We start from the raw sequence: 16,673 nt of genomic DNA, 5'->3' as shown, positions 1-16,673 counted from the left end.
GGTTCCACAGAAGGGAGACTGGATCCAGATATTGCATACAAAACATGGATCCAAAAATGCTGCTGTATTATAGACATGTGAGCAGTAAATAGCAATAAGTAAAAGGACTTCATTTATCCCCATGGGAAATGTGCACTTTTTAGGGCTCAGACACACAGGGTTTCTTATAGCATTTTATGGCACTTTTATGTGTTTTATAACCAGCTAACATCTAATCTGTTTTTTTTTTGTTTTTTTTTTTTTTGTTTTGTTTCTGTTTGCTGTGCTATACATAAATAGACAATGCAGAACACTAATGTATTTTATTTTGCCATCAGAACCAATGGTTTTGTTTGTTGAGGAAGGCGAGGTTGCCAATCTCACCATTATGCGGAATGGATCGGCAGATTTTGTGTCTTCTGTAACCTACGCCACTGTCAGTGGAACAGCTATTGCAGAGGAGAAAGATTTTATTGCTGTTTCTGGAGATATATTGATTTTTGAAATTGGCCAAAGGATGTTGAATATATCAGTGAAAATAAGTGAAGATGATGTACCCGAAACAGATGAATATTTTTATGTATGGCTTTACAACTGTACAGGTTGGTAATGCTTAGTGAATACTAAAATCTCTATAGAATATGTATTTAGCAAGGAATAATTCCTCAAATTTCTATAGTCAGTAATAAAATGTCATCACCAATTTATGTTCTCCTAATAATACTTTTATGTTCTCTCTTCACACCAGTCCATTCTATCATAATGTATATCCAGGAATGTATTGTATTAAAACTTGAGATAAAGTTTTGGTTTATCCAATATATATATAGACAATATTCAGTAGTAGAGAGAAAAACTCGGCACAGCTCGCCTAATTATTAGCACCTGATATCCAATGCCTCTGCTGGCTCAACCACATCTGATGGTGCTCACTGGTAATAGCAAAGTCCAATGCAAATATTCAATAGAAAAGAGAAAAGAAAACCAGGGCAACTCACCAAATACGTAAACTTCAAGCTTCTTTATTAATCCATGAAGGGTATAGACAGTGCAAAACACGGGTGGACAGAGCACAAGGGGACGTTAGTTCGAGGCTACGGTGCCATTTCGCAAGATATGCTTCAACTGGCCCCTCGTTGAAGCATATCTTGCGAAACGGCACCGTAGCCCCGAACTAACGTCCCCTTGTGCTCTGTCCACCCCTGTCTTGCACTGTCTATACCCTTCATGGATTAATAAAGAAGCTTGAAGTTTACGTATTTGGTGAGTTGCCCTGGTTTTCTTTTCTCTTTTCTATTGAATATTTACAATATATATATACATATAGGTTTTGTTTTATTTTACTACTTTGAAAAATGTTAACTTTTTGTAAGAAAAATTGTTAGCCTAAAATTGCCCTATTCTGACACCAGTTACATTTTTTTTTGTTCCTAAAGGGGGCTGTATGAGGGCTCATGTTTTTTGTGCCGTGATCTGTAATTTTTATTGCCTCTATTAGTTTAGATAGGATTTTTTGGATTGCACTTTATTTTATGTTTATTCTGATATATGAAGTGACCAAAAATCAGCAAAGTAAAGGCCTCTGGACATTAGTACGCAATGATTGCACTTTTCCAGAAGCGAACCAGAAACTGTATTTCTAGCTTTTGGATGTCATTATTCCAAAGGGATAATGCTGGACATCAGCGTAATCACTTATGTTTGGCATTAATGGTGAGCTCCGCCTGCTGATAGCAGCCAGTACTCCCCGCATAAGAAGCTGAGCTCACTTTAAAGCCAATTAGTATGTGCAGATCGTACATGAGTGACAACACCATAGCACAAAGTTCTAGTATTTTCACATCTTCTCTTTCTAAGCACAATTGGGAAAATGTATGTAAATAATATATAAATTCAGGAGCAATAATACCTTCTAGCTAAGTGATTTCATTTTAAGGTTGCCCCTTTTTCACACAATGTCCATCAGTAGCAATGCTTTACAAAATACGTACATTTTTGCAGAACACAAACCAGTTAGTCTTCTTTAGCTCTTTACCACAGTACAGATTTGGCAAATTTTTGTTACTAGTCAAAATCCAGAGGCAATATCAAACATAAGAATCATTTACAGGAAATACTTATTCTTCTCTGAAATATGCACAGTATGAACTAGGCCTAGAGCCATGGTCACACATGTGTTGTCAAGTCTGTTTTTCTGTTCTGTCATAGGAGCAGAAAAAATGAAAATGAGTGCCAAAATATGTTTCATGAAGGACTCCATTAGCACTCAATTGACCACTTTGATTTTAATTGGGGTGCACTGGGCTTAGACATTGTAGTGTCCTTTGTTCTGTTGGAAAGGACAGCACTAATTTTGCGAATAGGACAACATCTGTGATGGTGGCTCTCAATAGGTTGTCTAATGCAGATATGAATGCAGCCTTAGGATTGCAACTTTTTTAATTGTTACCGCTATACATTTTTATAAAGAAATACCTACTTGTTATATAGGAGATACTGTGGTGAGTGGAAATGGGAATGCCACAATAATCATCAAAGCTAATGATGACCCCAATGGAATATTCTACCTTGAACCCATTGATAAAACTGTAGAAGAAGGTGGAAGTAATGAGTTTAAGTAAGTTTACTGACCATGTTTTAAATTTTTTATGTATTTATTAAAGTATATAAAAAAACACAAAAATAAACACATAGTAGTAGTAAAGATTATAGATATTTACTATTTATAACTTGTAGTTTGTCAATTGATTTTAGTACAGCTGCTTTCAGTGAGGTCTCAGTAGGTGTCAATCAAGCTCAGTGTAGATAAACACTTCCTGAGTTTGGTCTTCTGCCATTACAAGCAAGAGACCAAAATCTGAGATTTTGACCAGACGTAATGTGTTCTGGCCAAGAAGGGAGACCCCTGGAGGCCAGAAGTATATAGCAGAAAAACTAACATAAAACGTGGATGGAAGCCAATTACAAAAGTTATTTATTTGGCATAAGGAATCAAATATTTAAAATCATGTTAAATGACAGTGCCCATTTTAGTCATAGCATGTATTAGAGTTTGTTCACATGTAGAATATTTGTTAAAGAAATGTAAGTACATGTTGCAGGATGCAAACCAGAATGATATTTATGGATTATATAACTTTGCAAATAAATAGTCCCTCTTACTAGGAGGGGTTAGGTTAATGACTGTATGCTTGTTTTTTTATTTTTATTCTATTGCTAATATGTTGTTACTGATATATACTGTGCATTGCATTATGGTTATTACATGTATTATATCCTTCTAAAAGTATTATCCTTTCAGGGTGCTGAGAGACAGAGGACATTTTGGCAGTGTTTCTCTGTACTGGCAGATTATGCAGAATGGGTCGGTTTTAAAGCCAGGCCAGGAATTTGCCGTAACATCAGGCATTCTCTGGTTTAATGACCAAGACACTTTTAAATATATCACTCTTCATGCTGTTTCTGATCAAATTCCAGAGTTCAATGAGTTCTACATTCTAAAATTGGTGAATATTTCTGGTGCGTATCATTAACATTAAGAAATCATAATATAAGAAGAGTATAGCCAAATTGTTATTAAGTAGCTGACATTCTTAGATGTGATATTAGTATTATAACTACAACTATATTTTCTGTGAATAATAAATAATTGTGATATATATATATATATATATATATATATATATATATATACACACACTAGCTGAGTTGGGGAGGAAAATCAACAAAAGAGGAAGCTTTTGACTTTATATCCCATCCTCATATATTGTTGTCATATCCCAACCCCATATTCTGTCCTCATATCCAGTCCTCATATCCCATCCTCATATATCGACCTCCTATCCCGACCTCCTATCCCAACCTCATATCCCGTCCTCATATCCCAACCCCATATGCTGTCCTCATATTCCGACCTTATATCCCAACTTCATATCCCACCCTCATATCCCGTCCTCATATCCCAACCTCATATTCCAACCTCATATCCCAACCTCATATCCCAACCTCATATCACAACCTCATATCCCAACCTCAAATCCCGACCTGATTTCCGTTCTCATATCCCGTCCTTATGGCCCTTCCTCATATTCCGACCTCATATCCCGACCTCATCCCATCCTCATATCCTGTCCTCATATTCTGTCCTTTTTTCCCATCCTCATATCCCATCCTTATGTCCCATCCTCATATCCCGACTTCCTATCCAGTCCTCATATCCTGTCCTCAGGTGAGACTGATTTGTAATGAAGATGTTGTAAGCTGAAAATAGAAGGGGAAGTGGCTTTGTGGAACTGGGCGTAATTTGCAAGCCAGATCGATGCACAAAAAGGGTAGAGAATAAAAGGGGTGGGGCTTAAACAGTGGGCATGTCTTTGTGAGTGTGGTTGCAAGCTGGACTGACACATTTCCCCGGAGATGCAGAGCGAAGGTACTGGAAGTCCCATATACTTGCATGGGACTTGAAACAAAAACCCATTTTTTATATAAAGGTGTAGGTATAGGTAAGGGTTAATTTAATTATCATATATTTTTAGTTGACATATAAGTAATATGTGTACCAGGTATTACTGAAATATCTCCAGCCAAACAGAAGTTATGCCGGAACATAAATTTCCCGTAGATTTGCATGGGACTTTAAACAAAAACCCCGACCCTAACAAATGGGGTTAGTTAAGGGTTAAATTAACTATCCTATATTTTTAGTGGACATATAAGTAACATGTATTACCAAAATATCTGCAGCCGTTTGGAAGTTATGCAGTAACATATATTTCCCATAGACTTGTATGGGACTTTAAACAAAAACTCCGACCCTGGCAAATGGAGGTGGGTAAGGGTTAAATCACCTATCCTATGTTTGTTGTTGACATATAAGTAACATGTGTACCAAGTTTCATGTTAACATTTTTAGCCATTTGAACATGATGTTGGAACATACACGCACGCACGCACACATACATACACACACACACACACACATTGGGGGACATGTATCAAAGTTTGTACTCCTGTTTTGTGTAAAAAACAATTGCACAAAATTTTGCGCAAGCTGTTTTTTTTTTTGCGTCTTTTTTTGCGCACATTCTGGTGGAGCATTTCCTCCAGATGTGTAGGTTTCGGTGTACCTTAGAGTGACATATTTAGTAGCACAAATGTATTAACTGCGTACATTTCATTTACCTGCAGAAATCTTGTGCAATGACCATATTTTAAACGCAAATACAAGCCATCTTGCACTACACGTAGCAAGATGCTCTAAATCATCAATTCCAAGGAGATTACTATGCTTCTGCCACCAGTCAGATTATCTCTGGGATACTTAAAACCTTTCCATATACCTTTTAAAAACAATGCAATGTTTATGGATAGCTTGTGATCTCCCTTCACCCACAGTCTAACCCCATACACCGGCATAATACACCGGGATAGTACACCTGAATAATACACCAGGTTATAGTGCGGGTGTAATACTTTCCGGCACAGTTCATACTTCCAACTGTGTAAAATTCAAACTCCCCACTGTTCTTGAGAGCAGGAGATTACACCTGTGTAGTGTAATCATGGTGACCATACAGCTAAGAATATACCACTGTATGTGCAGGGAGGGAGAAGGAGGTACAGCTGTTAGGTCTATGTTTATGTGTGATTGTGTGTATGCAGCAGAGTTGAATGTGTGAGTGTGTGTATGTAGCAGAGCTGAGTGTGTGTGCAGCAGAGTTGAGTGAGTTATGTGTGTATGTAGTGGAGCTAAGTCTGTGAGTGCGTGTATGTAGCAGAGCTGAGTGTGTGAATGTGTGTATGTAGCAGAGCTGAGTGTGTGAATGTGTATATGTAGCTGAGCTGAGTGTGTGACTGGGTGTATGTAGCAGAGCTGAGTGTGTGATCAGGTGTATTTAGCAGAGTTGAGTGTGTGCGTGGTCATGCTTACACATAATCACACATTCAACTCTGCTGCATACCCATGTCGCACACTAATTTCTGCCTCCAGCTTTTGCAAAATGTCAACTTACGGCATGCCAAGATTTTCAACACTTGGAGGCATTCTGGTTGGTAAACACTGATATAAAGGTAAGGGGACAGATTGTTCAGCAAAATTACTTATTTTTTAAACCCAGACATTCTGGGGGAGATTCTCAAAAACAACTAATTTCTGTTCCAGCGATATTATTCAAACTATTTTTTTTTCTTCTCACATTTTCAAAGGTCTCTTTTGCTGCTTTGAAAATATGTAACATAGTAACATAGTTCATAAGGTTGAAAAAAGACCAGAGTCCATCAAGTTCAACCTATAACCCTAATGAGTCCCTACTAAGTTGATCCAGAGGAAGGCAAAAAAAAAACTCATACTAGAGGTAAAAATTCCTTTCTGACTACTAATATGGCAGTCAGAATAAATCCCTGGATCAACCTTCTGTCCCTATAAATCTAGTATACATAACTAGCGATGTTATTATTCTCCAAATATGCATCCAGATCCCTTTTGCATGCACCATGACCACCTCCTCAGGCAGAGAATTCCACAGTCTCACTGCTCTTACAGTAAAGAACCCCCGTCTGTGCTGGTGTAGAAACCTTCTTTCCTCTAAACGTAGAGGATGCCCCATTGTTATAGATACAGTCCTGGGTATAAATAGATCATGGGAGAGATCACTGTACTGCCCCCTGATATATTTATACATAGTTATTAGGTCGCCCCTAATCCTTCTTTTTTTTAAACGAAATAACCCCAATTCTGATAATCTTTCTGGGTACTGTAGTCCTCCCACTCCCCGTATTACTCTGGTTGCCTGTCTTTGAACCCTCTCCAGCTCCACTATATCTTTCTTGTACACTGGTGCAAAGATTGCAAAGATGCAAAGATTGCTACTTTACTATTCAACCCCTCTACAAGGTCATTAATAAATACCATATTTATCGGCGTATAACATGCACTTTTTAGGCTAACATTTTTAGCCTAAAGTCTACCTGCGTGTTATACGTCGATAAGCCGCTGCAATTCAATTATTTAAAGCGAGCGCTTTAAATCAATGAACTGCAGCGGCTTTGCAGAGACCGCCACCACTGCCGGCTTCTCTGCCCCTGCCTGTCCTGGGGTCTAGAGCCCTGCTGCTGGCCCTTCTCCCCCCCCTGGCTATCGGTGCCGCTGCCCGTTCTCTCCCCCTGACTATCGGTGCCGACGTCCCATTGCTGGCGCCGATAGCCAAGGGGAGAGAAGCGGCGCCGGCAATGGGGCAGCGGCGCCGACAGACGGGGAGCGAAGGGGCAGCGGCACCCATTGCCGGCGCCGCTGTCCTGTTGCCTCCCCCATCCCTGGTTGTATATTTGCCTGTTGCTGGGGTCGGGTCTGCGCTGTTTCAGGCCTCCGGTGTGCGTCCCCTGCGTCGTTGCTATGTGCTGCGAGACGCAATGACGTCATTCGTCATTGCACCGCGCAGTGCATAGCAATGACGCATGGGACGCACACCGGAGGCCTGAAGTAGTGCGGACCCGACCCCGGCAACAGTTAATTATACAACCGGGGATGGGGGAGGCAACGGGGCAGCGGCGCCGGCAATGGGTGCCGCTGCCCCTTCTCTCCCCCTGGCTACCGGCGCCGCTTCTCTCCCCCTAGCTATCGGCGCCGGCAATGTGGCGCCGGCACCGATAGTCAGGGGGAGAGAACGGGCAGCGGCACAGATAGGCAGCGGGAGAGAAGCGGCGGCAGCAGGGCTCTAGACCATAGGAAAGGCAGGGGGAGAGAAGCCGGCAGCGACGACCCCTCTCCCCCTGCCTTTCCTGGGGGTGTATCGGGGTATACGCATGCACACACATGCACCCTCATTTTACCAAGGATATTTGGGTAAAAAACTTTTTTTACCCAAATATCCTTGGTAAAATGAGGGTGCGTGTTATAGGCCGGTGCGTGGTATACCCCGATAAATATGGTTATATTAAATAGAACAGGACCCAAGACAGACCCCTGTGGTACCCCACTAGTAACAGTCACCCAATCAGAATAAGTACAATTAATAATCACCCTCTGTTTCCTATCATTGAGCCAGTTACTTACCCACATGCACACATGCTCCCCCAGCCCCATCCTTCTCATTTTATGCAACAACAAAAAACGTGGTCTCAAATGGCTGGAGGTGCTCAACCCCAAATGCAGTTGTGCATTTATACTCGGGGAGCAGATCCTGCCCTTGTAGTCCGTTGCTAGGGGCAATCCCCAGCATAAAAATGCATACAATGAAGGATGCCTGCAGTTGACTACAAGTGCCACAATAGAATCCTACACCAGATAAATGGTGTGGATGTGTAACAATTAGAATAATACAATACAGAAATTTAGGTGCACTACTGTGGTAGATGTATACAATGACATTGGCTATCCCTCAACACTGAGGTTAAAATTGAGACATTCGCCAGTTTATCCTTATATGAAGGACACCAGAGCCCGCACACCAACGCCAAGGTTTCTCAAATGGCACGGGACCTAACGCTAACCTACCTGTGCGTGAGAAGCAAAAACCAGGGGCCAGTAGGCAATTACAGCAGCACTAGGCCGACATTCAGCCTGCTCCCAGTTCCCTCCAGCGTGACTGAGCACACATACAATGGAAGGAGGGAGAGAGGCTACAAGCCTCACCCAAGTTGGCTGATATAGGTGCATGGCCTCACAGGTGCAACCTTAATGCTGCCTGGAAAATGTTCAAGGAGCATTAACATATGGAGTTTATACACCTTCAAGCATAAATTTTTCTCATTTTATGCACCAACCTTTTATGTGGCACCGTATCAAATACTTTGGAAAAATCCAGATATACGACATCCAGCGATTGCCCCTGGTCCAGTCTGGAGCTCACCTCCTCATAAAAGCTGAGCAGGTTAGTTTGACGGGACCGATCCCTCATAATGCCATGCTGATATGGGGTCATACATTTATTTTTATTAAGATACTTCAGAATTGCATCTCTTAGAAAACCCTCAAACAATTTACATACAACGGAGATTAAATGAAGTGAAAATTCATTTTTGCGCCACTTTTTTTTTTTTTTTTTTGCACCAAAATATTTTTTGGGTTACAGCAATATTGTTTTCTTTTGCTCCAAAATTGCCAACTTTTACATCCAATAAAATTCTGGTGGAAACATCTCACGAAATATTCTATGGTTACTAGTGCCCAGACAAGCGATAATTGTATAAATCAAACATTTCTGATCTTAAATGTGAGAGCAGGTGCAGTGACCAAGAAAAAAAAATAAAAAAAAAATATATACATATTTTTTTTAATAATAAAATTTTTCTATAATAATAATTTTTTTTTTTTTAGAATTACTTACATAACACCTTCCCCCCCCCCCCCAAAAAAAACATAAAAAAACACAACAATAAAACTACAACCATCAAAAGGCTTCTGTGACAATTTTTATGTAAATTGGACTCTCACCCCTTTGAAAATATCATGTGAAGCAGACAATATACATGGACACGCCCACTTTTACAAAACTGACATGAACAGTGTAAACCGCGGCACAAAGCTCTTTGAAAATGTGGTCGATATTTTTCGTGCCAAAATTGTTTTTTTTGGGGAGCAAAATTCATTGAGAATCTCCCCCTCTGTGTACTTTATAAAGATTTTACTATTGTGCAGAGTTTTGTTCGGCGCACATTGTTGCTCCGGCACTTCTAGCTATGTGAGCAGTGTACAGTTGGAAGATGCCACAGCTCTATGTAGTGTGCAGTAGAGAAGGATTGCACGGTAGAGCGAGGGGGGGGGGTGGTGTTTCTATATTTGAACAAAATGTATCAAAGGAGTGCACAACTTTTGTAAATCTTGAGCAAGAGTGTAAATTAGAGAAGCAGTGTAGATCTGTGTCTACAATAGACACCCAATGATACATGTCCCCCATTGAGTTTCATATATACAGATATATATATATATATATATATATATATATATATATATATATATATATACACACATATTGACTATATCTGCCTTAAAGGGGTATTCCAGGGTTAACTAACTTTTAACTTTCCTGCCCATTATGAATAATTATGCTAGTTCTACATTTACTGGTATACGGGAGCTTGGCTATTTGTTGTATTTCCTCACAAGCCAGCCCCCTGAAGACTTTTGCGGTCCATCTGTACGTCCTGACATGCTGGCGTCCTGTGATCTCAGCAATCGGCGCAGGGAATGCTGGCACATCAGGATGTACAGATGGACCGCAAACGTCATCAGGGGGCTGGCATGTGAGGAAATAAAAGAAATAGCCAAGCCCCCTGATACCAGATGCTGTCATCAGGACCTGAAAGGAAATGTTAGACCTGGGGGGACCATATATATTGAAGAAAAAGAAGACGATCCACGGCAGAGCGGTATAGCAAGTAAATGTAGAACTAGCATAATTATTCATAATGGACAGGATAGTTAAATGTTAGTTAACCCCGGAATACCCCTTTAAGATGACTTTGTGTAGAAATGTTCTTCTTATTGTTTCACACTTGAATGCGCATTAAACTCACAGTTTGGTCTGAGAAAAAAAAGTTACAGCTAAATAAGCTCATTTATCACAATAAAGGTAAATACTTTAGGACTAATGCAATGAATGCAACATATTCTGTTAGCTCACTATTCATCATATTTATATTATAATACATATCTCCCAAGAAAAATTGGTTAAAATGCTATCTCGCACAAGTATAATAAAATCACATAATTCTTTATTATAAACATTAAAATTGCATCTCCAAAATATTAGCCCAAAGAAAAAGGTGGCTGCAGTTTCACACCAATATACTTTATACTGTGTTGTATTCAATTGTCCAATAATATACATTCCAGTAGTTCAAATACTTTTAGCCAAGACCAGCCTGTAACTATATCAGCCAAATGAAAAAGAAAATTAGTAGTATATCGCCATTATAAATGCCTTACTTTTATTGGTATCTAGTGAGTCATGCAACACACACCACCCAAACATGCGTTTCACTGATCTTTCTCAAGGGGTATCAGTACAGGCATTTACTGACTCTTAGGGCATTCTAAATCTTGTGAAACTTTATAAGAGTCAATAAATGGTTGTCTGGACAATCACTTGACAATAAGATTATATACAAAATATTCCCCTGCTGACATCCATTAAACTCTGGGGAAACCTGGCAGTAACTGTTCAATTTCCCAGCAGTGCCACCTCAGGGGAAGTAAAACATTGCATAGTATTCACTCTAGATGAGCGAACTTTTGAAAAATTCGATTCTCCGAATTTTTGGATTCTCCGAATTTTCTGGCCTACAGAGAGCCTCAATAAGGTGTAGAACACTTTGCTGTGTTCTAACATACATATGGAGTGTGCTGGGGTAGTGAAATAATACTGTTATTCAGAATGACATGCAGATTACCGCCAACACTTTTAGAATCACTGCCGCATAGCAGCACAATGACAGAGCCTGGAGGTGGCATCAGTATGAGGAGACAATATAGTGGTTGAATGACACAGCGTGGAGGTGTTGGCAGCATGAGGAGATGATATAGTGGCTGAATGACAAAGCGTGGAGGTGTTGGCAGCATGAGGAGACCATATAGTGGCTGAATGACACAGCGTGGAGGTGTTGGCAGCATGAGGAGACCATATAGTGGCTGAATGACACAGCGTGGAGGTGTTGGCAGCATGAGGAGACCATATAGTGGCTGAATGACACAGCTTGGATGAGGCTGAAGCATGAGGAGACCATAAAGTGGCTAAATGACACAGCGTGGAGGTGTTGGCAGCATGAGGAGACCATATAGTGGCTGAATGACACAATGTGGAGGTGTTGACAGCATGAGGACACCATATAATGGCTGAATGGCATAGCCAGGAGTTGGCAGCAGCATGAGTAGACCCTAGGCCTTCACAATCCCTAAGATTATAAAATTAATTCTGAAATAAATTTAAACTGAAGATTTTGGGTAGCTAGTGCTGCCATAACAACATTTTTATTCCCAGACCCAGGCCCAGCAGCATCAGTAAACCATATTTGCCTGAATGATACAGCCTGGAGTTGGCTGAAGCATGAGGAGACCCCAGGGCACCCAAGGGCTTCCCAGTCCCTAAGAAAAAAATGACACTAGGGCTTCACAATCCCTAAGATTAAAAGATGAATTCTGAAATTTAAACTGAAGATTTTGGGTAGCTAGTGCTACCATAAAAAAAGTTTTTATCCCAGGACCCAGGGCCAGCAGCATCAGTAAACCATATATTGGCTGAATGACACAACCTGGAGTTGGCTGAAGCTTAAGGAGATCCCAGGGCTTCACAATCCCTAAGAAAAAAAGACAAAGTTTGAAATTTAAACTGAAGATTTTGGCTAGCTAGTGCTACCATAGCAATATTTTTTATTCCCAAACCCAGGGCCAGCAGCATCAGTAAACCTTATATTGGCTGAATGACACAGCCTGGAGTTGGCAGAAGCATGAGGAGACCATTGAAATGTATGATTTTGAAATTTAAATGAAGGATTTTGAAATTTAACTTTTAACTCCCAAGTTTAGTGTCCTGGACCCCGGTGTGTGGGTATAAAGGACCAAATCTAACAAGGAGTCACATGTCACATGGCAGCACAATGACAGAGCCTGGAGGGGGCACCAGTAGGAGGAGACCATATAGTGGCTGAATGTCACAGCCTGGAGTTGGTTGAAGTATGAGGAGACCATATAGTGTCTGAATGGCACAGTCTGGAGTTGGCGGCAGATGAGGAGACAATAGGGCCTCACACTCTTTAAGAATAAAAGATGAATTTAGAAATTTCCATTGAAGATGTATGGTACCTAGTGCTACCATAAACATATATAGGTAATGTCCTAGGTCAAGCAGCATCACAAAACCATTTAGTGCTACCACCCAAAAATTTAAGGCCCAAGCCCAGCAGCATCACTGAACCATGTAGTTGCTGAATGACACAGATAGGATCAGTCAGCAGCAGGAGTACGCAAGAGGCTTTCATGACCCCTTACATTGAAAGATCAATGTTGAAATCTCAATTAAAGGGGTACTCCGGTGAAAAACTTTTTTCTTTTAAATCAACTGGTGGCAGAAAGTTAAACATATTTGTAAATTACTTCTATTAAAAAATCTTAATCCTTCCAGTACTTATTAGCTGCTGAATGCTACAGAGGAAATTCCTTTCTTTTTGGATCACGAGCACAGTGCTCTCTGCTGACATCTCTGTCCATTTTAGCAACCATGCATAGCAGATGTATGCTAAGGGTAGCATGGTGGCTTAGTGGTTAGCACTGCTGCCTTGCAGTGCTGGGGACGTGGGTTCAAATCTCACTAAGGAAAACAATAAATAAAGCGTTATTATTATTATAATAACGTCAGCAGAGAGAACTGTGGTCGTGATGTCATCAGAGAGCATTCCAAAAAGAAAAGAATTTCCTCTGTAGTATTCAGCAGCTAATAAGTACTGGAAGGATTAAGATTTTTTAATCGAAGTAATTTACAAATATGTTTAACTTTCTGCCACCAGTTGATTTAAAAGAAAAAAGGTTTTCACCGGAGTACCCCTTTAAGTATGTATGTAAGCTAGTGCTAACATCCAAAAATTTAAGGCCCAAGCCCAGCAGCATCAGTAAGCCAAGTAGTTCCTGAAACACAGTCACGAGCAGGCATCAGCAGTACAGAAGAGGGTTTCATAACCCCTTACATTGAAAGATCAATGTTAAAATCTCAATTAAGCATGTATGTAAGCTAGTGCTAACATCCAAAAATGTGAGGCCCAAGACCAGCAGCATCAGTAAGCCAAGTAGTTCCTGAAAGACACAGTCAGGAGCAGGCAGCAGCAGTACTCAAGAGGGTTTCATAACCCCTAAGATTGAAAGATCAATGTTGAAATCTCTATTGAAGAGGTATGTTACCCAGCAGCATCACTAAGCACAGTATTTCCTGAAACACACAGCCTGATGCAAGCATCAGCATGAGTTTACAAGAGGGCTTCACAACCTCTAACATTAAAATGTTAATGTTGAAATCTGTATAGAAGATGGATGTTAGCTAGTGCTAACATCTAAAGATTTTAGGCACAGGTCCAGCAGCATCACTAAACTACATAGTTGCTGAAACACAAAGTCTGAATCAGGCAGCAGCAGAAGTACACAAGAGGGCTTAATAACCCCTAACATTAAAAGGTGAATATTGAAATCTGTATAGAAGATGTATGTTAGCTAGTGCTAAAATAAAATAAAAATGTAGGCACAAGCCCAGCAGCATCAGTAAGCCAAGTAGTTCCTGAAACACACAGCCTGGATCAGGCAGCAGGATGCGTACATCAGAGGGCTTCACAGCCCCTAACATTAAAAGATCAATGTTGAAATCTCTATTGAGCATGTATGTTTGCTAGTGCTACCATAAAAAAATTGTAGGTAATATATAAGACATCCCCAGCAGCATCAGAAAACAAATATTTGCTGAATGACACAGCCTGGAGGTGGCAGAAGCATAAGGAGACAAAATAGTGGCTGAATGAAACAGCCTGGAGGTGGCAGCAACAGCATCAGGAGCCCTGAAAGTGACCCGGTGACAGAGTGGTACGGTGGGTGGCAATACCAGTACCCGGTGAGGAAGGTGGCTGAAATGTTTGTAAATGGGGAGCAGTGCCTTAAATCTGTTTGGCACTATCCATATTTGTGAAGTGTTGGTGTAGCACCACGGTCAATCTACTGTGATGTATCTGGCATTGGTGGGTGGAAATTCTGGCTGATCCATGCCTGATTCATCTTCACAAAGGTCTATCCCTCCACATTTTCCGTGGAAAGACGAGTTTTCCTTGGGTTTACTATGGCCCCTGCCGCACTAAACACCCGCTCTGATGGCACACTACTGGCCGGGCAGGACAGCTTTTCCAGGGCAAACTCTGCTAGTTGCGGCCATAAATCAAGTTTGGCTGCCCAGAAGTCCAGCGGATCTTCAAGGTTTGTTGGCATGGCCATGTCAAGGAATGCCACCAATTGCTGGTTCAGGTCCTGCTCCATGTCTACCTGCTGCTGATAAGCAGCTTCACTATGCGGGTGAAGAAAGGTACTCATCAGCGACTGTAGACTCAGGCTGCTGCTGATTGAGCTGGTACTGCTCCTGCCACCCCACCCCTCCCCAGCAGCCATGGCAGTGGAAGGTGAGCACAGGGGGCCCCCCGAGTAAGACCTGCGAGTGGATGGACGATGGCGCAGATAGGCATCGGCCAACTGATTACGTAGAATCTCTCTGTAGTAGGTCAGTTTGTCCACCCTCTCAGTGGGTGTAAAAAAGGCCCCCATTTGGTGCCGATAGCGAGGGTCCAATAAGGTGGAGAGCCAGAAGTCATCCTAATGCCGAATGTTGACAATTTGGTGGTCACTATGCAAGCAACTGAGCATGTATTATGCCATTTGTGCAAGTGACTCGGAGGGACTCCCTGCCTCCATCTCCACTGCATACTGCCACGGTGAGTCTGAGTCCTCTGTCTTGCCTTCCTCATAAGCCTCTAGCTCCTCTAGTTGATCATGCTCCTGTTCTCCTGTCAGATGACTAGAAGCACCACCCATCTCAGGAAACCTAAACCGTGCTCCACTGGGCCCTTCCTCCTCCAGTTCAGCCCCCACAGGGCTCATGTGGCCATGAGATGTAGGCGCAACGTCTCCATTGCCCTGGCCAGCCATCGTTTCCAACACTTGTTGTAGGAAATGAAGCAGTGGAATGACTTAATTCATTCCGTAATCCTGGTGACTTACAAATAATGTGGCTACCTCAAGGGGCCTTAGCAAACAGCAGGTGTCACGTATGAGCTGCCACTGGTTCACATTGGAGTTATACAGGAGAGAACCCCTATCCGCTTGGATCATCAAGAAATTGGTGATGGCTTTTCGGTCCAACATATGGAGGGTGGAATTCCAACGTGTGGCAACGTCACAAATCAGACCATGTTGGTGGATACCATTGTGATGCTGCATCTCAAGGAGGGTGTGCTTTGCGGTTGTCAGGGTCCAGACTAGCGGCTGGAGGTGGATCCTCTGTACCTGAGAGGCGATGACGCGGGTCGTACTGGGGAATCGGTTCTAAGCAGTTACTGGTGTTCACCAGAGCCCGCCGCAAAGCGGGATGGACTTGCTACGGCGGTAACTGCAAGGTCGGGTTCCCCAGTAGCAACTCGACCTCTCAGGCAGCTGAGACTGGCGCAGTACACAAGGACTAGACAGAGGCGAGGTCAGACGTAGCAGAAGGTCAGGGCAGGCAGCGAGGTTCGTAGTCAGGGGCAACAGCAGAAGGTCTGGGTACACAGGCTTGGGAACACACTATGACGCTTTCTCAGGGCACAAGGCAACAAGATTTAAAGGGCCAGCGCACCGCTAATTGGTGCCTGGGATGAGACAGCCACAGGAGGAGAAGGAGGGTGAGTAGAACGGGGTGCGATCCGTGAACGGGTCTGACCCGCCACACGGATCGCGTCCCCGCCGGCATGAGCGCAGCAGCGCTCGCGGTCAGAGACAGAGACCGGAGTGCTGCTGTTACTATAACGCCGCGAGCGCTCTGTGGAAGCCGCTGGACCCGGAACGCTCGGCGTTATAGTTGTGTACGAGTTGCTGAAGTGCATGCAAAATTTTCTTCTCATTGTTAGGATGTCTTGCAAATGGGGGGAACACTTCAGGAACTGCTTGACAACCAAATTTAACACATGTGCCATGCAGGGTGCAT

At 42.1% G+C, this 16,673-nt stretch overlaps 1 protein-coding gene across 3 annotated transcripts in view; it reads left to right on the top strand.

Annotated features, from left to right (window-relative positions):
* The window catches only part of ADGRV1 (adhesion G protein-coupled receptor V1), a 588,171-nt gene that overhangs the window by 135,753 nt on the left and 435,745 nt on the right, over positions 1 to 16,673 (top strand). For all 3 annotated transcript variants that reach the window (XM_056538342.1, XM_056538334.1, XM_056538351.1), the window contains 3 exons: positions 318 to 581; positions 2,470 to 2,596; positions 3,281 to 3,498. In XM_056538342.1, coding sequence (XP_056394317.1) covers positions 318 to 581; positions 2,470 to 2,596; positions 3,281 to 3,498 — 609 coding nt within the window. The remainder of the gene's footprint in view (positions 1 to 317; positions 582 to 2,469; positions 2,597 to 3,280; positions 3,499 to 16,673) is intronic.

This window comes from Hyla sarda, chromosome 1 (assembly GCF_029499605.1).
Source record: "Hyla sarda isolate aHylSar1 chromosome 1, aHylSar1.hap1, whole genome shotgun sequence".
NCBI lineage: Eukaryota > Metazoa > Chordata > Amphibia > Anura > Hylidae > Hyla > Hyla sarda.
The sequence above is the reverse complement of the archived record's forward strand: the minus strand, read 5'-3'. Positions and strand labels throughout refer to the sequence as shown.